Source organism: Enhydra lutris, unplaced genomic scaffold (assembly GCF_002288905.1).
Source record: "Enhydra lutris kenyoni isolate GAN:26980312 unplaced genomic scaffold, ASM228890v2 scaffoldscaffold34, whole genome shotgun sequence".
Classification (NCBI taxonomy): Eukaryota; Metazoa; Chordata; class Mammalia; order Carnivora; family Mustelidae; genus Enhydra; species Enhydra lutris.
This window is the reverse complement of record NW_019154118.1, coordinates 6,317,751-6,341,859: the sequence shown is the minus strand read 5'-3', so window position 1 is coordinate 6,341,859 and position 24,109 is coordinate 6,317,751. Positions and strand designations below refer to the sequence as shown.

The window sequence follows — 24,109 nt, the reverse complement described above, 5'->3', positions numbered from 1 at the left end:
AGGGCCATGCAGACAATATCTGGCCTAAAGGTTGTCTCAGCAGAGATTTGACATGTTTCCCATTGTTTGACCCTGACCTCACAATTTTCCCACTCTCCTCTCCATCCATGCCCTGTACCGTTCTCCGTTCCCAATGATGAATTCATACGCATCCCCCGCTTGGCACTACCTTCTGGTCTGAACCGCACAGAGAATCACTTGGGGAGATTTTTAAGACTGCTGGTGCCCTAGAACAAACACTGTATGGCTCCGCTCCCACAAGGCATCTCGAGTGGGCAGATCCTTCGAGAAGGAGCATAGAATGGGGGTTACCAGGCCTGGGAGCAGGGACGGAGGGGCAGCTGTCACTGAATGGGTGCAGTTTCAGTTTGGAAAGATGAATAAGTTCTGACGGTGGGGGTTACCCAGTGAACGTCCTTAATGCCACCGAAATGCACACCAAGAAATAGTCAAAATGGTCAGTTCTGTTAGGGATGTTTTATCACAATAAAAAGGAAAATGAGACATTTAAATTTAAAAAAAGTTTAAGGGGCACCTGGGTGGCTCAGTCGGTTAGATGTCTGCCTTCAGCTCAGGTTATGATCTCGGGGTCCTAGAATCGAGCCCCACATCGAGCTCTCTGCTCAGCAGGGAGTCCGTTTCTCCCTCTCCCCCTGCTTGTGCTCTCCCTCTCTGTGTCAAATACAGAAAATCTTTAAAAAAAATTTTTAAACACGGATGCCCAGCCCTCAGACAGGACCCATTAGTTCAGAATGGCTAGGAGTGACATGTAGACATTGGGAATTTTCTTTGAAGCTCTCCAGGTTACTGTCATAAACTGCAGCTAAAATCGAGAAGCCCTCTGCTACAGTGTAGACACAAACTCGGGGGAGGAAAAGGAGACCCAGCTCAGAGCACCCCCAGGTTTTCTTAGAGATACACTGGGTGGTTGATCTTGACTTTTCCTGATCCCTAGTGGAGGAGGAACAGGACTTGTTGGTTCACTAATGAAGGTCCGGGTTGAGGGGAGACACCACGTGATCATGACTTGTTCTTTCCATCATCGTTGATGATCTTATAATTATCGTTGGTTTTGACAAGTTTGTGTTAGCACCTCTCTTCACATCTCAGAAATCCCTCACTTATACGCTCTCATTATATGTATCTAAATAGTAGATGTGGTATTTATTTTGGGAGGGGCAGAGGGAGAGAGAAAGAATCCCAGCCCGGCTCCAAGTCCCACCCAGAGCTTGACTCCAGGCTCAATCCCATGACCCTGCGATCCTGACCTGAACCAAAAGCAAGAGTCAGACGCCCAACCAGCTGCGCCACCCCAGGAGCCCTGGTACCTCGATTTTCTAGCGAAGACACTGAGAGTCTGGAAGGTGAGTGGCCTTTCCAAGTACATATGATGAGTCCTGGAAACAGGACCACTGACTCTCCAAACCTGTTCTCCCTGCCCTCCACGCTGAGGTTGGAGTGTGTTTGGGGGTGCAGGTCAGAGCACCACCTTGATTTTGGGGTACACCCTAGGGCCTCCCAGTGCTCTCCGCTGGAAAATCAGCGTGCAATAACCCGCCCATCTCTGCTTGGGAGCTGCTTTGCATGCCTAACCCTCATTTTCTTAGCTCCTCATGCTGGATCTGTTTAAATACCTCGGACTCTCCAAACGTCAGAGGATATTGAGCTCCTTGCTTACGAACTCCTAGAACTCGTAAACCTGCGAGGGGCCCGTGCAGCACTGAGCTGCTTGCCTTGGCCAGGAAAGCTTTCCGAACCTGCTGCTGAATGCAAAACCTGAGCACGGTAGCCCTCTCCAGCAGTTGCCATGGCTAATGGAGAAAAAGTGTGTCTGCTTGCTAAGTACAGGAGGGAGGGAGGGAGCAGCTACCTTTCCCCGTCCTTTGTCGAGAAACGCCTAACTGGCACTGAAGATCATGCTAACAAGAGCCCGGCTTCTGTCAAGGAGATTTCCAGATAGCAGTCCACCCCCCACCCCAACACACACACACATAGCAACTGCCCCTTTCTGAAGCCCTCATTGTTCACCCAGCATTTGCACACACATTATCTCCTATGCGCCTCACAACATCACCGGGAGGCAGCGGGGCTGATATTATTATTATTCCCATTCTGTAGATAATGAAAACAAGGCCCAGAGAGATTACAGGCTTCCTGGGAAGTCCCCCAGGTCCCAGGACAGAGCGGGGCTCACACCTAGGTCTCTGGGTTCTTTCCTCCCACCACGCTGTTTCTCACATCATCCTCTTGGCATTATTTAGTTCAAGCATCTAACGGTATTTTAAATGTAAACTAATTAAATTATTTGATTCGTGCTCCGAATTTACCCAAAACAAGTATTCGTCTCTTATTTTAACATTATCACATCTTGATTAGAAACTCAAGCTCTGGACTCAGACCCTGGATAAGTCACTTAGTTTTGATGTGTTAGTTTCCCCGTGTATAAGTCACTTACTTATACCCTTATACTTACACTTATACATACATACTTATACATACTTATACATATATACTTAGGTGTATGACCTTGGATAAGTCACTTACTTTTGATGCATTAGTTTCCCTGTGTATAAAAGTGAGGACCATTTTAGTGTCCTGTCAGGGCTGGGACAGTACTCACCAATCACTTAGCATGGTATCTGATATACCAATAAGTGCTCCATGAATTATAGTAATTAGTATTATTATTGCAAAAGAATTAGAATAGTTTTGAGGGTTGACCGTTTCTGACACTGTGCCGAAGGCTGAGAAGCACCATATCCTATGGCATGGTGATACCATCAATGAGACAGCCAAGCTGCTCAAAATCTTATTAAGGAGATGCATGTGGAATAAAATAAAATGAAATTGCATATAATCCACCGGAAAAATACATGCTACTTCCAAGAAGTTCTCTGAGAATAATGGAGAGATGAAAAATAGTTCAATGCTAACACTGTGTGCCCTGCACCACCACCCCCTGCCTCACTTTCATGGGACAGAAGAGATGTGAGGCCAGAGAAGACTGGATCCAGCCAAGACCACACAGGGAGGGAGTGGCAAGTGGCAGAGTTTGAAGTCACTCAGGACCGTAAGAATGGACCAAAATTCTGTGATTCACGCCTTCCTCTACCCTATTCGATCACGTCTTCATTCATTAAGGACCTATCATGTTTGGGACACGAGGCTGAGTCCCAGAAATATGGTGTCCAAGCAGCACCTACCATCAAGGGGCTGAGAATTAGAGATACTACAGATAAGGCCAGTAAGTCCTTAAATACTGTATATTGGAGTATGGGTGAGTATATAACGCTAAATCTTGCCATTCCCCCTGCATTTACATCCTTTTGGGGGTGTCCTTTATGATGGAGTTTTAGAGGTTGGAGCGAAAGATGGGAGGCCTCTGGAGATATGCATTATGGCAGTCCTGGGAGTAGATACGGAGACAAGGGGAAGAGAGTCGACCCCAAAGACGCTGGTCAGTGCGACTGGCTCTGTCATGTACGTGTGGGGGCTGCAGTGCCGGGGGCCAGAGGGGTTCAGGCTGGGACTGGAGGTTGGGGCCCAGGTGAGCTTCTCTGGGAGATATGAGCATGGCTTGGGGAAGCACCAAGGCCTCAGCATATGACAGGGTTATGGGGGGTGGGAAGCCCTGTGTGGCCTCTTGGTGGCTTACATGAAACTGAAAGACGGAGTCCAGTGGGGTGTCTCCCTGTGGGCCAGGAAGCTCCGCGAAGGAACCCAGAGCCCCATATCCCAATATGCTTCAGATTAATGGGAGCTGGGGAGGAGGAGTAGGTGGGAGTGGAGCTGAAATGAGATTGGCCATGAGTCCATGCTTGTTAAAGCAGGATAAAGGGCCCTCCGGGGTTCCGTAGACTTTTCGCTCTGCTTTTCTATACCTGCAGAATTTTCCATAATTTCAAAGCTGCCTCGAGAAACTTTGTTTTGATGGGGGGAAAAAAGCAGAGATGGGTTCAGAATATGTGTTCCTAAGGCGATGCGTGGTGTGTGAAGGTGACATGGGTTCGAGTTCAGCATTTGGGGGACGGTGGGCTTTGGGCAGCATCCTGAGTGGGGTCTCTGTAGGAGGGGAGGATGAGCGTGGTGTTTGGCGTGGGCAGGCCCTGTACAGGGTAGCACATGGGGGATGGGTCTGGAACATGTGTACCCATAGGAAAAGGCCTGTAATACTGTGAGGTAATCTCCTGTTATTTTTAGGGAGTAAAGACCTCTCTTATGTAGCAGGTTATATGGTTCCTCAGGCTCTGTCTGTGTCAACTAACATACACTTAAAAATTTGAGGGTATTAAGGCCTCACAGGAGGGCCTGTTAAGAACTTTGTCATTCTGTGTTTTTTCTTTATGATGAAATACCCCTAATCCATTTTTAGCAAAGCCGGGGTGATTGCTGAATGTGTGTGTGTGTGTGTGTGTGACAGAGAGAGAGAGAGAGAGAGAGAGAGAGCTGTTTCTGTGGTCCAAAGGCAAGATTTATGATTCTAGAATAGACAGTAGCTCGCTCTCTCCATTTTATTATTTTTTTTAACTGTTTTTCTTTGAAATTCCAGAGTTAATGTTTTGTCTGCTTTCGATCTGACCCTCTTTGGAGAGCTGCATGTTTTTGTGTGTGTATGTATGCGTGTGTGTGTGTGTTCAGCAGAGAGAGATTGAAAGAGAGAGCGAGTGAGCGAGCTGGGAAACAAAGAATGGTTGTCTCCAAACTGTAGCAGGCAGGAAACCCCAATCCCAAGGGAATTTAGCCAGCCAGCCCTGTCCCGGAGTCAGACTCCAGCTCTCTGAATTCAATTTGACAGCTTGTCTGGGACACTTTCTAAGTAACCATTATCCTTCCTTTCTCTTAAGTAAAAGCACTGTTGTTTTTTTCCGTGGGTGTGCTCCGTGTACTGTTATCACACATGTGTGGGTTACACACAGCAACTAGGACATGCTTTCTCTAAATTATTGGAAACACTTAGCCCGTTTCCTAAGACAAGTGTAAATCTGTTCCAGAATAACGAGGCCAACAACTTTCAGTATTGTGCCCTTGCTTTGTGGGAAGAAGGTATAGGGGAATTTTGTTGGGACATTTCTTTTTGTCCTTTAGTTGTAGTTAAGGATTGCATTCCCTTATTTGAAGGAGTTTCTCTGTCTCAGGAATAATTCAAATTGTATATGTTTTATTCCTTTGAGGATATTTTTTTAAATGTAGTCAAGCAAAGATATCTTCCCATGATCATTCTCCTCGGTGTCTGTTTGTTTGATTGATTGATTATTTTAAAGAAAGCGACCACCAGACATTTCCCTGCAGGAGAGAGTTCAGAGGTGCATGGTGTCAACCATGAACCCCCCAGGGTTCCCGGGGCAGACACACACGACTAGAGTGACCGTCTAGAGTTCCACGCAGGTGCTTCTCAGTCTTGTCTCCCCACTTACTCTGATCAGTTGACTTTGCCACCACAGCACAGTGGAATTGTGAGGCAAAAGTCAGCCTTGTGTGTGTGTGTGTGTGTGTGTGTGTGTAGTTTGTCCAGGTTCCACTAGGCAGGATCCACAGACACAAGTTCCAGAACAGTCTAGTCTGCTTCGGGGTGCAGGGATGTGACAGCCTTGCCCAGTGGCACACCCCCAGTGCAGCCTGTGTCCTAGAAAGTCACATTCTGAAATCTTCCCAGAACCCCACACCTGCCATGCTGTATTTGAATATTTAATGAAGAAATGTGCCTCGCCCCTTGAGGCCTGGGTCAGACGATATCTCCTCAGTATGGTCATCCCCCTATTCCCATAGTGCTTTGCTTGGACCCACTGTTTTCCCAATTTAGCCCTAACAGATTCTGTCATAGTAGTCTTTTCTCTTGCAAGACTTGGAACATCTCGGAGGTGGGGACTGCGTCTCCAACAAGGCCACTGGGACGATGGGTGAGAATTATAGGCGAAGTGCCTCAAATTATTCTCCAAGAGCTTACCGTTCAGCTAATGGTTTGTGGTGTTTCCCAATATGAGAGCGATATTTTGGCTTCATCTGCTGCAGAGGGGGCGTGGAACTTGCCTTTTCTTTCTACCTTGCTTCCCGTTTCCCCTGTGCTTGACCCCAAGGCGAATCCTCGGAAGCTGTGAAGAGAGGGAAGAACTTACCGGAAGCAGAGTCCAGTCAGGAGATGATAGCTCCCCTTCACCCTTTTGGCCCATTTTTTATCAACTCAAACTCCCCATGGGAGTTTTTTTAATTAACTCAAACTCCCCTTGGGGGCCCTTCAGAGCTGGGCCCTCTGGTTATATGTTCCTTTGCAAAGAGAGTAGAGGAGCGCCAAGCCAAGGAAAGGTAATATCGCAGGGGAAATGGGCCTCCTGCTCACTTCAACCTTCTTTCCTTACTGAGAACAGACACACACCAAGAACTTTCTATTTGCTTCCCATTTACACCTCATAGTAACTTTATTTAGTTGGCACTGTTGTTATTTCTCACCTCACATCTGAGAAAACTGGGGCACAGAGAGGCTAGCCCCACATCACAAAGCTGGTAGGGAGCCCAGCAGGTACCGCCCGCCTGGCAGGGACAAGTGTCCACAGTTGCTTCTTCTAGTCCATACATGACCCCACGGAAGGGCCCACTTCTTCCAGGCAGCTGATGTCACCTAGCTGCTGAGAGGATGTGAGGAGACTCATCGATTCCAGCTAAGGTCCGAAAAAATCAGGGACCTGACTGATGTACTCAGCATTTGTGTTTCCAGAAGCATGTGAGGTGGACCTCTCAATGAAGGTCGACCTCTTCATTATCGTGCCTTATCGTTTACATGATATTACCCGTTCTTCTGTGTTCCATAAGACACTTAAAAGAATAAAGGGAAAAAAGAAGAGATTTAGAAAAGGAACTTAAACTGAGTAACACTCTGTCAGTCAATGAGGATTGCAGTAAACTTAATTTTTTTAAATTTATCTTTTTTAAAATTTAAATTCAGTTAATTAGCACGTAGTGTATTATTAGTTTCGGAGGTAGAGTTCAGTGATTCATCAGTTGCATAGCACACCCGGTGCTCATGATATCACGTGCCCTCCTTTTTACCCATCCCCCTAGTTTCTCCATCCCCCACCCTCCTCCCCCGTAGCAATCCTCAGTTTGTGTCCTATGGTTAAGAGTCTCTTATGGTTTGTCTCCCTCTCTGATTTCATCTTCTTTTATCTTTCCTTCCCTTCCCTATGCTCTTCTGTTTTGAAAACTTAATTTTTACAATGAAGGTGGATAGACACCTATCCACCATCCACCTACCCACCTATCCACAAACTAGTTGTGAAGTGTCCCTCACGTTGCAACTGGTAAGCTCATTGTCTCTGTAAGCTTCATGGACCCACGGTGCTCAAGGAGGAGAAAGAAAGAGGGTTGTGAGGGTTTTGAAGATGCATGCCAGGACGCTCCAGCCACCCCAGACCACACAGGAGCCCACAGCCTCCTCCAAGCCTGTGTGCCCATGCTGGGCGAAGGAGCCCACGAGGAAGTCGGAGTTGAGATTTGCATTCTTAGAATAAGTGCTGTCCAATGTTTCTGACCTCTTGTCCCCGGACACCACCCCCACCCTGGAGAGCCGGAGCTTTATTTGAATACCGAAAGGAGAAGAAATGTGCCTTCCTTGCTTGGCATGGTCACCCTTTCTGCCACCACAGTGTTGGCCTCATCCTGTCCCTCTGCCGGAAGACATTCAGGCCCCTAGTCCTGTTCCTGGCTGCTTACGTGTTCCCCCAACTTTGGCCTTCCTGCCCTCTTTGGGCATGTTTTTTGTCTTTATGTCTCTATGTTTATTGAACCTGCTCTGAGGTACTCCTGGAGAAATCCAGAACCCGCTAGGCTCCAGCTTGTCCTGCAACATTAATGATGATGACAACGAATGGATGAGCTCTGCTGCATTTTAATAGGAGAAAATGGCTTTAAGTAAGCCTAGGAGGTGGGGGGTGGGGGATGGGGTAAGGCTGTGGGAAAGTATTTGGAAGCCACTTGACCTAGAGAGTACACTTCCAATCCTTCAGCCAGACACGATCCACCCCGCCCACCAGGGAGGGCCCTTTCATGACAGAGCTGGGGGGAGGGGTGGGGTGCAGCTCTCACCACTGTTAATGCTAGTTTCCCAGTAGCATTTCACACTTACTAAGTGGGTCATTTGAGTTTTGAATTTCCAATTCATCTCCAGATTCTTGACTATTACTATTTCAGGCCTCTCATCTCTACCAAATTTCACTTTGACTCAGACATTTCATCCCATTCCAGATAACAGAGCTAAGACTCAAAGTGAAATTGGCCTGGGTTGATGTAACTCCATTTCTATTGCCATGTGGTCTTGGTTTGTAATAGAAGCTAGAAGTGACCTCTTTTGGCTGTTTTGAGTAGTGAGGTCCCAAAGTACTTGGGAAAGAAAATCCTAGGTCCACAAGGGCTCCAGGGGGTCTGTTGGTGGCCACCTCAACACACAATGTTCCAAATGCATTTGTTTTGCAAAATATACTGATAAAGAAATCATACAGGGAGGCTGTTTGAGGGGGTGGTATTTCCAGTATTTCCAAATACTGCAAAGTATTTGAAAGAAGCTTGCTTAATCTCATATTTATAAACCAGATTCTATCATCTACCTACCTACCTACCTACCTATCTATCTATCTATCTAATCTATTTATCCCTCTATCTGGAGAAAGAGAGAGAAGCTTCTCTCCTTCCAGATAAAGGTGTAGAGGTTTGGTGAAAAACCAAGGCATTGATAGTATCATTTGTTATTTTAATATAAAAACTTTAACCAGGTTCTTTTTATAAATGTTAACAACTTACTCTTTTTAGAGAAGCCCCTATCTAAGAAAATAAAGGACTTATTTCTCATGAGTTATCCTTTTGAAGAACATCAAGTCTTTGAGGAAAATACTGTAGTTAAAAACACTAACCAGGACTCATGTGGGCTTTTACTCTCTCATCTCAGGGATCTGTGAGCTCCCACCTGGGAGGATCAAGAAAAAGTTTAAACATGCCTCTTTGATAAAATTCAAATTCTCGTGTAAGCCACACTCTAAAGAAAAAGTGGTAATTAAGCGGGATTATTACTTTGTCTAACAAAATATAACATATCTTTAAAAAACCAATTCAAGTCCTGCCTTTAAGATATTTCTTCATTACTTGCAAAGACTACAATCTCTTCTCAAATCCCCACCACATTCACAAGATATCTATGAACCTAATGACCTAATTACAAGGTTACCTTGTAGTCTTTAATTGTGAGTTTCATCCTGCGTCCTTTTTTCCCCAGCCCTGTAGATGTTCCGTGAATAACCACTGATGGTTGATGGATTCACTGGGGAAAAAAATTTTAGTCTTTGACACTTTAATTAAATATTTCCCGAATCCTTCTGCTTCACTAAAAGAAAGAACCAAAAGAAATTGGCTCTGGTGGACACAAGAAAGATTAACTTCCTATTTCCAATGAATTAAACTCGAACAAGGGAGCAGCTATAATTCTATAGGACACTGTGGAGTATATGAAGCATTTTCACATTCATGATCTCATTTCTCTTCAGTAGAACCCTGCGGGCACTAAAGGAGTCATTTGGTTTTCCAAACTCTTAAATTTAGAATCATCCCTTCCCCCACCCAGGTACCTACCTTTTCCAGATAGATTAACTGAGATTCAGACAGATTAAGTGACTTGCCTTAACTCATGCCGCTGGTAACCAGCAGAGATGGGAAGCATATCAATGAGTTCTGAACCCCAATCCTGAATTCTTCCTGTTGCAATGAGCTGTTTCCCTGCTTGGAAGAGATTAAAGAGAAATTACGGAATTCCTTCTAATGAAAGTCTTTAGGCACCCTTACGAACACCACAAGCAACCATATTATGCTTGGTAAGATCTGGGTATCACTCTTCCAAAGAGATGAAAATCATTCTTGGTGTAATTTTGAAAAATCTTTGAGCTTAAAAAGTCTTTGGCCTGCCTATAAAATAATTATCAGCCCTGCCCAATATCCTAGAGGAGTTTAGAGAATGGCAGTTTTTAATGCTATGAGTCATACTTTCAATTTCTATTAAAATTCTTATATGGCCACATATGCTTTCTCTCAGGCTCTGGGCCTCCAGGCCTGTGCTAATTTGCATGTCTGGTTTAGATAATGTCTGAGGTCTCTTCCAGTCTGAAAAGAAGCCTCTGATTCTGTTATATAAGTGAGATCGCATTCCACCTACCAAGGATTGGTGGTTCTTTTTCTTTAAAACTGCTGTATTTTTGTCGTGTGGATGCAGGACTCAGGAATGGAAGCATTTCATGCTTACCTACCAGGCCACAAAGATGGAGTATTCCTTCATGACGATCTGACCTGTCCATTCTTCCCACGCTGACCCCAGAGAATTGCCCTTTCCTGCATTTCTGATGCAGCTCAACAGGCAGATCATAGGGCAGTGTCGGGATTTTAAGTTTCTTGATCTGAATGGCAACCCTAAATCAGTGTGAGGGTTGCCAGTTAGCCTGATTCTAAGTCTGCAGAAACTGGGGAACCCTTTACTAGACTAGACTCATCTAACCTCTTACTGTCCTCACCCCAAAAAGCCAAAAAGATACTATTGGGTTTTTTTTTTTTCACTTATTTTGTTGTCTTCCAACTTCAAGTAATTCTCACTAAAGAAAGAGCTAATAAAAGGGCATCGACTTTCCAGGAGCGCTTTCAGATCGATGTAGGGTGAGCCAGCGGTCATTCCTCTCGAGAAAATGTGGTGCTAGGGAGAGATCTGTTCTCACACCATTAGACTGGTCAAGTCTGTGCTCCAATTAGATATTTTTGGTGAGGCCCTCCCCATCCCAGTACTGCCTGCCCCACTTTCAGTGTCTTCTCTTTTCCCGTGGTTCTCACCACCTTCTCATATACAATGTAGTTTACTGTTTGTTTTGAATGTAGGTCCCACAGAGCAGGAATGTTCGTCTAGCCATCTTTGTGTTCCCAGCGCATAGAGCGGAGCGGTATCTGGATTGATAGTAGATGTTCAATAAAATGTGGCTGAATGAATGTACCATGGGATCAGAGATATTGATTAAGTCCAATAAGCTAGTGTTGGGGAGGGGAAGAATCTTGAGTTGGGCAAGGAAAAGAAAGGTGATTAAGACACCACAGTCCCTGTCTTTCAAAAGATCATCATCAAGCAAGCAAGATATGCGCACAGAGAACTATGCAAGAAGAAGAACAGGGCAGGGCAATAAACATCAGACTATCACCAGGGAGCCTTGACCTGTAGACCTTGAAAAGAAGAGGGTGCAAAAGCTGATTTGTGGAGCAGACACAGGATGGTACCCCTTGTGGCCAGAATAAGTGAGGACAACCTCACTGTGAAGGTGTTGGGGGTGGCCGTTCAGATTGGGGGACAGAGGGGGTCGAACACAAGACCACCTCTCCTTTTTCCTCAAGCCCTGTTACTTAAGTGAACTTTCGAGTTTCTTTTCCCTACTTGGAATCCTTTTAAACCTGAGGCAGATTTGACCAAAAAGCCTGCACTTTAGTTGTGTCTACATGGCCCAATGAGGAGGGGAATTTGGCCAAACACCCAATTAATCTAGTCAGTATGAATTGCTTTTCCACATAAGGCTGGCCCCAAAATCCCACTTTGAGTCCTTATCAAAATAAATAAGTCATTTAGACTTTGGTGTCGTTCAGACACAGAGCCCCTGGGAGATACAAAGTGAAGGAAGGGTCCGGGCTCAGCGGGGAGCCTTGCGTGACTGTGGCAAGGTTGTGCCTGGTGAATGGGCCACTCACCCTTCCAAACTTCTCATATTTAAAAACCATCCATTTTTTTCAAGCATTTTTCTCATATGCCTTTTTTTCCCCCCTTCGCACATATAATAATCTTAAACAGTACCTCCATTATACTCCACACAGCGGGGCTGGTGCTGAGGCTGAGGGGCTGTTTGGATTCCAGGACAAGATCCTTGAGCAAAGGAAATCTGATCCAGGATGTTTTTTTTTTCTGTGAGTTCCAAGTTTGAGGAAAGCCTTCCCTAGATATTTCCCTCCTCCCGAGTCTCAGTGGAAGCCAAGATCCTCTGCTGCTCTTTGGAACATAAGATACTACTGAGGTGAAGGCTGGCCTGCCCCTATAGCATGAGTTGAAATGAGGTGAGGGGACACAGCTCTGAGCATTGGGGCCAGCTAGGCAGGGACTGGGGGAGCTGGCAGTCAGGTGGACGCTGGACTCTTACTACCCGAGCCCACTCTACTGCAGGCAGCCCACGGCCACTGCCCCCACCACTGTCTTCCAGGGCCAGGTCTCTCAAACCAGGGCCCAGCCAACCCACTTCTCCTGTGGAAAGTGGGCCACACGTGATTCCCATGGGAGATCACTGATTCAGGAGCATAGCAGTGGAACCATTTCTTCCCTTTGGTGGCTTCTCTCCCTTTTCAAGGCCCTCCTCGATGAACTTTTTAACCTTGACTTACCAAGAGAAACAGTTGAGAGATGTCAGGAAGAGAGAATAAACAACAGGTCTACGGTGTAGATTTGGAAGTTGCTGCTCATCACACGTGGAATTACTCCTCCAGGCTGTCCTCTAAAGCATTTGTTTTCCGCTCTTATAGAGAGGGAGAACCTGAGGTTCGACAGAGCAATGATTTGGCCAAGATCACTCAGCAGAGTAGATGACAGAGCTGGGGTCTGAACCCAGGGCTCCGTGACTCTACCCACCATGACGTAGCTGCTGGAGAAAGCCCAGGGTCTCACACAGAGAAAAGACACCTCCCCCAGGGGTGTCCTGCCCCCCCCCCCGCCACCTGCTGCTCAGGTGCTAGGTGCCTATGCTTCTGAAGTGGGAGGCCAGGCCGGAAGTTCAGATAGCTGGCTTAGTCACTGGCAGGCATTGTAGAGGAGATGGTGGCAGACAAGAAGCTGGCCCGTGGTGGGGGCCAGGAAGGTTCAGGAAGCAGAGCAGGCTTTCACGGGTTGGATGGGTTGCCAGCATCACAGGCAACACAAAGGGAAGCCCAGAGGAAAGTAGTGTGAGTCAGGTTGTTGGCCAGTAGGACCTTCTCCTCAGAGACTGGGCCTGCCAGAAGACCAGGACCTCAGAGGGAGAAGGGGCTTTGGAGGCTCGTCTGGCCCAAACTTCTACCGACAACAAACAAAGCTGCTCCCCTATGTTCTTCCCTGTGAGTGGCTAGGAGATGTAATTTCCTCCAGGTGGGCTGGACCCTCTCTTGGGCAGTTCAGGGCTCTGGGTCTCCTGTGGTATCTTCCCGCTTTCCAGAGAGGAAGTCTGGATCTGACTGAGCATGAGCAGCCTTGTCCATTCTTCAGCTGAAAGGTCTACATTCAGAAGCTGGGTTTTCCAAGGATAAACATGGTTAGGTGCTGCCAGCTCTTTCAGCAGCGACCAGAAATTCGATGAGAAGGTTCAGGGAAAATTCATCTTTTTTCCACCAAGTAATTGAGAGCATGGCCTGTGTCGTAAGGGATCAAGAGAGAGGAGCTTGTGTGCTGGCCCCCAGTGAGGTCATGACAAAGTAGAGAGCTGAGTGTTCACTGGGACATGAGGCCTTCACACAGCCAACCGTGGGCGTCAGAGCAGAAAGAAGCTTTCTTTCCTGAGTCAGTTGGCCAGATTTCTAGAACCCGTTTAAAAGCTTCACACAGAAACTGAGTTAACACTGTGTGGATGTCTATGAGAAGGTCATTTCCAGATAGAACTTTCTCCTTCCAACAGGAACTTTTCAGAAAAAAAATAAAATAAATTTAAAAAAATAAATAAAAAATAAAAATCTCCATGTTCATAGTTCTGTACTGAGAGGCCATTTTGTGTCTGATTCAGCCATGTTTAGCATCACATAATGGTGATACTAGATACTATTTAGGCCATTACATATGTGAGGCTGAATTATCTACAATGCCCAGCAGTGCCCAGATTCTCCAGAATGAGCCTCTGTTCTCTCTTTGCTTTGGACTACTGGAAACCATAGACTCCAGCTGGAGCCCTTTGGGCGACTTCTCTGAGAAGTAGTCACAATGAGATGTGTCATCTTAATATTCTATAAAGCCAGGGAGGGTCAGCTCACCAAAGTGAAAAGACAGCTTGTCAGAGTCAGAGTGATTTTTCTGCCGATAAAGCCATCTGCCACCACATAGAAGATCATCAACTGGTTTTCTGGTCCTTAACGGTCACTTTTTTGAAACTTGTCCTCTCTGTTGCTACCTTAAGCTTGTCTTTTCAGAAGACATTTCTCAGAAAGCAGAAGCATGCACCATACTGGGGGGCTGTGGGGTGGGGGTGGGGGGATCAGTGCACACTCGGGCGGCTGCGTGGACCAGACTCAGGCCATCAGAGAACTCTCCCTGTGCCGACCGGCAGTAGAGCCTCTGACATACCCAGGCATCAGGCCCCAGGAGGGCTGGTGTTGGTGCAGAAATGTGAGCCGCTGGGTTAACTCCCAGGTCCAGGCTTTTCCATTTGGGATATAGACATATATCTGTTTGTCTGTCTGGGACGGGAACTGCCACGCTGCTAAGTTTTCTCTTAATGTGTGATGTCCATTCCTTGACTTCGCTATGGGGACTAGGTTTTAGCCTATGTGCATTGTTGTTCATCGTGTCTCAAGGGCATCCAGAATGAATATGGCCTATACACCTCATCATCTAGTCTTAAAACACCTAGGAGACTTCAGTGGGGAGAAGTCAGGGGAGGGGCCTTGAATTCTGTTCAACTAGTGAAATAGTGAACAATAAGAGGAAGTGGGTATACTTAGCAAGAACAAAATATTGGCCGTCTGTTCATTCATTCAACAAATAATTATCATGCCCCTGCTCTGTGAGGGGCACTGTTCTAGGTGCTTGGTTATACCAGGGAATGGAAGAAAGACTGCTACTCTTGCAGAACTGGCATTCGGGTAGGAGATGCAGACTATAAGAAATGACCGTGAGTTAGTGATTAAATTTGGTGGTAAAGTAGACAAATAAGTACAGCGTAACAAGGGAGTTGGGAGGATGGGAGGGGAAATGAACATGTATTTAGTAGGGCTAGCAAACCCATGTCTCTGGGGCTAATCATTTTTTAGGTGCATAATAATGATGTCAATAACAATATTACTTGACAGCATGTACCGAGGCTGAGTCTGTGCTCTCACTGGGCCAGGCATTTACTTGGCTATCTCATTTTATCCGCAAGGCTACCCTGGTTCTTCAGCTCTCTGAGGCTGAGGGCCAGACCTTGGTTCTTGGCCTTGGTCTTCTCCAGCATCATGCTTTGTCTTTGCCATAGGACTTATTCCCAAAACACTGGTCTTCACTGAAATGTTACATGTAGCAGCTGTCCCCGTGAGCCCCAGTGCCCATGGAGTGCATTTGTTAAACTCCTCAGTAAACAGACCCATGGTGTCCTTTGTGGACCCAGGTACCTGTAGTGGGATTTTCTGTGTAGGTAGATGGGAATGAAAAAACAGAAAAGAAAGGGATCTTGTGGTCCATGTGGCTCTGAGTTCACACGCTCCTCGGGGACCATTGGCTAAAGATACCAGCTGAAGACATGACCTTTGCTCCTTATTCCTCTGTCATGTGTGCAGTGAGGACATAGTTTAGACTGATTGCTGGTAGCATCTCTGTTTCTGTCACTTCCTTTTTTTACCTACTAGAGGACTCAGGGGTTGGGTAGGACTTTGAAAGTCTTCTCAGCCAGGCTTTCCCCTGAGGTAGGCTAGTGGGAGAAATGCGTCCCACAGCAGCCCTCCACAGGCCTCAAGGTGTGGCAGGAAAGATGGGGCCACCAAACACTTCTCTGATAAGGCATCAACTTCAAACCAGGATGGGACCCCTTGGAGTTAGAGGAGAATCCAGCAGTCACCCACCCTCGTTGGTTAGAGGGAATACATCCACTCATTCTGTAACCTTTGTGTGCTAGGTCTGTTCCTGGAGCTGCTGGAAAAGAATAGGAGGAGAAGTTGATCAGTCGATACAGCCATGGCCATAGTTTAGTCCTCGGAATGGATAGAATGGAGCTTTCAGACAGGATGGAAGCCTTTGGTAGAATAGCGATCGACCAAAAACACCAAGTAAACTTGGAGCCAGAGATTTTATCAATGCAGTAAATCATATGTCAAGTCAGAACTGCAGATGACACATACCGGTTCCTGAAACGACTGATTTGTTTTTTTCCTTTGGCATGAACTTGTCACTTTCTTTCCCACTTTCTGTTCTGTTCCTACGAAAATCGCCTCCTTCCCCGGGTGCTCCGATCCATCCGACACAACCTCACAAGCTCCGTTCTCCACCACACCCTTGTGTGGTCATGCTGATGCCCATAATCTCTCTTGGTGTCCATTCCCTGCACCCAAGGCCACTGTGCTTGCCTAGCTGCCATCACCATGGCCTTGAACATGACCTTGGCCCTCATTTCCACCCCTCTCTCCCCTCCCTTCCCTCTACCTCTGTCATGTGCTCATGACACCCACGGCTGTTCCCCAGATACTTCTGCTTTGTGCCTCACTCTCTCCTCCCCAAAGGGATCCCACTCAAGGCTGATGTCCCCAGATACACTCACCTCTCCCTCCTTAACCTCCAGTGGACCTTAGTACCACACCACTCCTTTGGTACATGGCCCTATTTCCCCCACAGTCTTGCTCATCTTCTCATATTTAAACGTAGGGGCAGGGAACATTTTCATATCCCTTCCCGTCCAGTCTACGGCCAAGCACGGAACACAGTGCAGAAGTCACTCCCAATTACGGTTGACCCTTGAACGACATGGAGGTTAGGGGTAACAACATGGAGGTCGGGGTGCCAACACTCTGCCCTGTTGAATATCAGTGTCTAACTCTTGACTGTTCAAAAATTAACTATTAATAGTCTACTGTTGACTAGAAGCCTTACCAATAACATATGCAGTCATCTAACACATAATTTCTATGGTAGATATATTAAATGCCATATTCTTATAATAAAATAAGCTAGAGAACAGAAAATATTAGTAAGGAAATCATAAGAAAAAAACATTATAGTACTGTACCATACACGATCCGTGTTAAGTGGACCCACGCACTCAACAGTGTTGTTCCAGGCCCAACTATAAATTACTGAAGGCCTAAATAGCATTTGCTCCCCACCCCTGCCCCCAAAGAGAAATCTTGAGGAATCTTGCCTTCCATTTTGCTTATACCAGCATCAGGCACGCTCTACAGATCCCTACAAGACATCCCAGAAAATGTTCGAGAGCCCTCCCCTTGCTCCAGGCCCTTAAACAAGCTGGGATTTGTGTTTGTGCTTGTTTTGCTTTATTTTTAAGCAAAAGTAGGAATCTATTTGCAGGAGAATTGGAGGGGGGGGGTGGAAGCCAACTAAAATAGAGGACTTAAATGCGTGGAGCTTTGTGTCTCTTTTGTCCCCTTCTCTGACCTCCCTTCCCATCCTCATCCCCCTCGCTTTCTGTTTTGCTTTTCATGCCAGTTGCTACAGATGGTAATTTAAAAAGTGAACTGGCTTTTCCAGAGCTGGGAGGAATGTGCGTCCGCACGTGGATTTTTCCACAAGAAAACCATCCCTGTCTCTCGGATCTTCTTAGCCAGAATCAATGAGAACAAGCAATGGGATGGGCCCATCCATCTCCGCAGAGCTTATTCTAATTTGTTGGAGAGGCTCCGAATGGACGGGGGAGGGTTGGGGGGCGGGGGATGGGTTGCCTTCCACCCTGTCAGGCTGCTGTTTGATGAGGTTCATGCTCCGTTTGTTCGGATGGTTTTTATGGTTTCTTTGTTGTTCATGGAAAGACTTTGAAAGTCACAATTCTGTATCCCTCAACTCTTCTGCTATTCCTGCTTCGTGTCCCAATGGGACTCACACCATGAGAAGGAAAAAGAAGAAGTTTCCAGCCAGTTAGTTAGGCAATTCCTGAACATGGTTATGGAGGCACGTGGACTCTTTCAAGAGCGAGCTTGGGTTCCCAAAGAGGCAGCAAGTTCAGTGGAAGGTTCTCCAAGGCAATATGAAAGCAAGCTTGTAGGCATTTCCAGGAGGGAAGCCTCTCTCCATGCGCTTGCTTCTCGTTCCTGCCCCCTTTCCAGCCACACCTCTGGCCTTCTTCCTTTCTCTGTGGTAGTAAGGCCCAGCCCTCGCACTCTCCCTGGAAGAGCATGGAGAGCCTGGAATGTGCTTGTGCGTCTGAAATACCAGTGTGCTGAAGCAAGGGGCCAGAGTCGGCCGCCATCACGAGCCTGGTCGCTTGAGACATTCTTCCCATGGAGTCTTTAATCTGGATCTAGCCCATCTCTTCAGAGCTGCTTAAAGGACTTTGCTACATAACTGCAGACTTCTTTTTTCTTTCTAAACTATATTCATTTATATTTGTAGAAAACTTCGGAAGTTGTCTCATGGATGTTATCTCGTCGGATTATTGCCTATCTTAGCCAGTCCACTGCAACAAAGTACCATAGACTGGGTGGCTTAGAAATGAAAGACATTTATCACACCTTCTCCAGGCCCAGAAGTCCAAGATCAGGGTGCCAACATGGTGGGGCTCTGAGGAGAACTCTCTTCTGGATCAGACTGCTGACTTCTCGCTGTACCCTCACATGGCAGGAAGAGGGCAGGCTACCTCTACCACCTCTTCTGATAAGGCCACTGATCCCCTTCCCCTGAGCTCCACCTTCATAACCTAATTACCTCCCAAAGGCTGCATCTTCTAACACCATCACATCACGTCTGGGGTGAGATAGCAACATGTGAATTTGGGGGCGGAAAGGGGAGACAACACACAAACATTCAGTTCACAGCATTACTGCAACTCCATAAGGGGGAAAAATGGTGTAAATTTTTATGTCCATAGTCAAGAATATTGAAGCTCAGGGAAGTTATTCATCCAAGGTCCCACAACAAATAGTGGCAAGGGACAGAACTTGAACCAATCCTCTGACTTCAAATTCAAGAATCTTCCCGTTCACTCCAACTTCTGATGAGTGTTAATGTTCCTTCCCACCCGTAGCCCAGGAGGAGAGTACACTTTTGGAACTTAGTCATGCCTAAGATGTCATGGCTGACTAAATCAAACTTCTCTTGATCACTAAAAGAGAATCGTTATGGCACCTTTCTGAAAAGCTGGAGATGCTGATGTACCTCTACTTGTTGTTTTTCATTAGACCCTTCTTATGACTCAGTGAGGAGAGGAGGATGGGGCAATAACATGAATTCTGGCCTCAACAAAAGTAAGTAAATGACACGCTATCATTTGGAGAAAAAAAAAATTTTTTTTTCTACAAACATGGGTGAAAAACAGGGTCATGAGCTATAACAGAGCAGGAGTGAGCATTTGTTGTCTTGCCGGTGCAGAGGACATCAAAGTTAACTGCCAGGGTAGGGCCTATCAGTGATACTTGTTCCTTGAAAGGTGATGTGGGATTTTCATTCAGACCTTTCGGGGTTTTTTGCATTGCATTTGGTTTTCGCATTTTTGAAGCTAGAAGGCTTCTCAAGACTGGATTTTCTGTATGAATGGAAGGTCGCTGGATTTGGATCTAGCCATTTCTGTCATGATAATGGTCATTCACGACTTTCCTCCTCTGAGTGTTGAAGCTTAATCATACCAACCTCCCTGGACCTCGGTTCGTGAGGGGCTGAGATGGAGGACGGTCCTAGGAGGCAGTGGTGGGGGTCTGACACATCAATTTGTGTTCAAGTCTGACCCCAAATCTCCCATTAAGGGAATATAGAAAGAGAATGACTATGAACTCCTAACCAGAATGTATGAACCTTGCTATTTGTAGGAAGCAAAGTGTCCAGCAGCACATGGGTGATGAAGGGCCTTGTTTCAAGAAGGTTGTGATGACAAATTGATGCTCAAGCAATAACTGGGATCCCTTTCCATACTATGTATTCCTTATTTGTCTACTCTGTGCCTAGGACTTGGCACTCTCAGGTCCACAAAGATGAATCAGACATAGACCAGTCTGTCAAGCTGGGGAGAGAGGTTACACACACACACAGCTCTTTTCATCTGGGAAGTATCTAGGAGAGCCTGAGGACCTAGCAGCATTTGAGCTGGCTTTTGAAGGAGAGGCAGGGTTTGGCCCTGCAGAGATGGGGAATACAGAGCCTCCTGAGAGAAGTGGGGGGCCGGGGAACGGTGTCAGGGTTGACATGTCTGAGGGTTAGGGAGGACTCCAGGTTCTTGGAGTTTCAGATGCACAAAGGGAAAGCAGTCTGGAAAGGTAAGGAAGGGGTACAAAGGCTGCTGTGAAGGTAGACCTTCATTCTTTAGTCAGTGAGGACTCACAAAGTTGTTTGGATGGTGGGGTGAAATGGTTTGGGGAAATGAAACTAGCTAAATGTATGATGGACCAGTGGGAGGAGAGGGGAATGGTAAGGATACATAAACGATAAACTGTGTGAGAAGCCGCCTTAGGAGCAGGATGGAGAAGCTATGATGGGAGCAGAAAGGCTGGATGTGAGAGGTTCCACGAGGGGAAGTCACAAAACATGGAAACACGACAAGCAGGTGACATTCCCTCACATGTCACCATCCCATTGAGAACCTCGAAATGTCCTACTTAAAAATGCAGTCCACAGCAGCAACACCATTAGGCCTGCTGTGCTGTATGTTTGTTGTGGTTCCTCATTGTCTCCTCGTGAGAATGTAAGTCCTACCATAACTGCTGGTTCATTGCTGAAACTCTAGCACCAAGAACACTGCCAGCACTAGTAAATTCTGGACAACTATTTATAACATTTATAGGATTTATTTATTTATTTTAGAGAGAGACAGAGAGAGCAAGCAAGTGGGGGGAGGAGCAGGAGAGAGAGAATCTTTCAAGCAGACTCCTCACTGAGTGTGGAGCCTGACCCGGGGCTCGATCTCATGACCCTGAGATCATGACCTCAGCTGAAACCCAGAGTTGGATGTTCTGCTGACTGAGCCACCCAGGTGCCCCTCTAGATAAATATTTATTTGATAAAATGAATAAGTGAGTGAGTAGAGAGTGGGTGAATGAGCAAATGAATGAGGAAGCACCTTGTGGAGGGCTTTTAACAAGGGCCTTTCTCTTCCCTCATGGAGAGTGGCCCCACTCACCTTATCTCTTTCCCCCCTCAGGTCCCCCACTTGCAGGAGCACAAGCAATGAGCAAGAATACTGAACAACGGCCCCAACCAGGTACCTATCTGGGATGCGTAATCCCTCCTTTGCTCTTTATGCCCCTGTTGATCCCATGTGGCCAGCTGAGGGGGACTGAATCAATACACAGTATTTGTCCTCATTCTTCTCTTTCATAAAGGATCCCTACTTGACTCCCTGTAAGAGCTCTGTGAATAAAAAGTAGCAGGCACTAGAACCGGGTTAAGATTTGTTACATATTGGAGGTAAAAACAAAAGTAAAGATGAAATGTTCCAATGCCTCATTTTGTAAGATAAAGAAACTAAGGCCCAGAGAGGGAAAGTAATTTGCCAAAAGCCACACAGCTGGTTTATGAGAAAACTAGAGCTCTAATCCACAGACTCCAGAGATGCTATCCAAACCTTTTAGGCTCCATAAAACCTTTCTTCTAAAACTACTCCCATCCGTGATGGGTCTACTTAACAAGTTAGGCAGGGGAGCTTTTCAAACCATGGAATTGGAAACTCTTGGTATTGGCGTGATACTAGATCTATCACATCCTTCTGTGACATCTGTCTTATGATTACCTCACCTCTCCTTGAATATTTATAGCAATGAGGAGTTCACTACCTCACTAGGCTCATTTCCACTCTTGGAGCCAAAGTCCACCTTGTTGTAACTGCCACCCAGCTTTCTGGTTTGCCCTCTGGAAAGCCTTCCTCCTGTTCTGTCCTTCCTGTTTCTGAAGACAGCTGTGGTGTCCACTCCCAGGCCCAGCTCTGTCTTCTCTGTGTGACACAGCTGAGATTAAGTTCTGGACAAGCCACTGGCTTTAAGACAAAGAAACATTGTGTTCCATTTCTATCTTAGGCAGAGCAATAGAGAATGGACCTACATGTCATTGAGAAGGTTGAGAAAGAATGTCCTGAGTGAAACACACAAGCCAAACGGGATTTGACATAGTGCATTTAAAGAATTCCCAACGACAGCAAAATTAGACATTACCTGCCAAAAATGTTTCAGTTGTCGTACTGTGTGGATATGTGGACGCCGGAGGATAAACTCAGTAGCCTTGAGGGCTTTTCAAGTTAATTCATGGTTGTAAGCAGAAATCCCCAAATCATGCCAATTTTTTAAAAATTGCAACGACAAGTGCAAAAATAGTAAACTGTATCAAACATACGACCACCTGGCCAAGTCATGATCCAACTGTGTACCATGACTTCCTGACCTGAAAAAAAGACTGACCCGATGTAAACAACATTGCAAAGATTCTTTTTATAATTAAATAATCATGCAAGTTTTACAGAGACTGAGATAGAATTGTCATTTTATTGCTAAAATACAAATTCTGGCTACTGCTGCCATTTCCAAGCAAATGAGGTGGGATTTGGTAGTAGAAGGGAGAAGAGATTGTCCCAATGAGTTATTTAGTTTGTAACGTAACTGGGGCTAGAACTCAGGCTGCCTGATTTCCAGGCACATGTGTATGGAGCTGTAAAGACCAGGAATCATTAGACCTTTCTTTAAACCCATTTCAAAAGGTGTCCTTCACTTCAGTCATGATGAGTGAATATTAGCCAGCATCTTTCCAAATGGTTTCATGATTCTGTTTTAGCCACTGGAAGTGTTATCTACAAATTTTAGACACTGAATATGAAAAAAAAAAAATGATGCTTCTTGTATTCTATGTTTCTGTAATCATAGGAATGAAAACCACAACTGCTCCAGATCTTTGAGGTTTGCACATAAAAGCAATAAAGCTTTCTGAAACCAGTTTTTTCTATGATATTGAAACAGAAGTATAAACCCCAGGGGTATTCTTATTATTAATGCTGTTGGTTTTATATTTTTAATAATAAGGAAGCTAATTTCCTTTTTTGCTTCCTCAGATCCATATCAGATCCTGGGCCCGACCAGCAGTCGCCTAGCTAACCCCGGTGAGTTTACTTTGGCCTGCAAGGTTTTTCTTTCCAGAATGTTCCATAGCTCTGTGAGGTCACAGAGACCACTGTCCTAAGTTCAGAGACCTGACTAAGAAATAACACGTGCTCTTTCCCTTGAAATGGTCAACATCTACTTCTCTGGTGTACAAGTGAGAGTCTGGAGCTTGTTATTAGGTGGTAGGTATGTCCATTAGCTGAGGCTCCTTCTGGAAAACAAGCGTATGAGCACTGCCTATCTGCATGGAAGTTTAGATTTGTAATAGCACAGGTCGAAAATTTTGTAGGGAAAGACAGGGGAGAATGGGGGAGCAATTCCAGTGAGTTCTCAGTTATGGTCCTCATGGAAGTCACATGTGAATAGATGGTCCAAAGGTGTTTTATTCTTGACTTTAGAAATGGTTGCAGTTATCTGAGAGCCTTGTGAAAGAGGCGTGTCCCTGAAAAGTTGCAGATAAAGGAAATCTGACAATGTGGTTTAAGGGTTCATTATTAAAAATAGCTCTCAAATGAATTCTAGACCAAGACCACCAAGCGTGTGAGCTAACTGGCCCTTTGCGGTAGTGAACCCCACACCTTCACACCCCAGGGAGCTGCTCTTGCCTGTGTCTGCAGGCCCATTCTTTGGTGCCTGCCATTCCTGTTTTGGGGTCTTGGGGGCGGGAAGGAGACACGCAGCTGACTCTCCTCTTATTTTTCTCTCTGCCCAAGTTCTTCTCTGTCAGACTTAGAGCTGAGAGCCAAGCACTGGGGCTCTGCTAAGGAACATCCCAGGTGCCTTCAGCCTGACACCTGGGCCACCCCTTCTCCCTGTGACCAGCTGTGGTCTTCTGACCCCGCTCCCTTTTACACTGACGAGGAACATTTGGGGGGACTTCATGAGTAGGTTAAAACTAGACAGGGATGCAAATCTTTCTAGAAGAGATTCAAAAATCTTGCCCAAAGGGGTGGGAAGCGGTGTGCCCCAAATCATCCAGCTACGGGGCTGCCAGAAGCAGTAGATTCTGAACGTGATGGGAAATAAAGGGTTTCTTACCAAGCGTGAGAGTATCCCGGCGTCTAAGGAATCGGACTCTGACTTGCCCAGACTGAGCTGCTCTGTCTTCTCCTGTTTGCCTCAC

General features: G+C 46.1%; 1 protein-coding gene and 1 long non-coding RNA gene across 2 annotated transcripts in view; one reads left to right on the top strand and one right to left on the bottom strand.

Moving 5' to 3' along the window:
* Nucleotides 1-24,109, top strand: part of LOC111153687 (Fli-1 proto-oncogene, ETS transcription factor) — a 115,693-nt gene that overhangs the window by 89,200 nt on the left and 2,384 nt on the right. The window contains exons 6-8 of the mRNA XM_022512839.1: nucleotides 19,096-19,161; nucleotides 21,045-21,104; nucleotides 22,938-22,985. Coding sequence (XP_022368547.1) covers nucleotides 19,096-19,161; nucleotides 21,045-21,104; nucleotides 22,938-22,985 — 174 coding nt within the window. The remainder of the gene's footprint in view (nucleotides 1-19,095; nucleotides 19,162-21,044; nucleotides 21,105-22,937; nucleotides 22,986-24,109) is intronic.
* LOC111153688 lies at nucleotides 6,317-24,108 on the bottom strand. Its single transcript, XR_002641030.1, has 3 exons — nucleotides 24,025-24,108; nucleotides 9,209-9,756; nucleotides 6,317-6,807 (listed from the first exon to the last, which is right to left on the bottom strand). It is a non-coding gene; the product is annotated as an uncharacterized LOC111153688 (long non-coding RNA).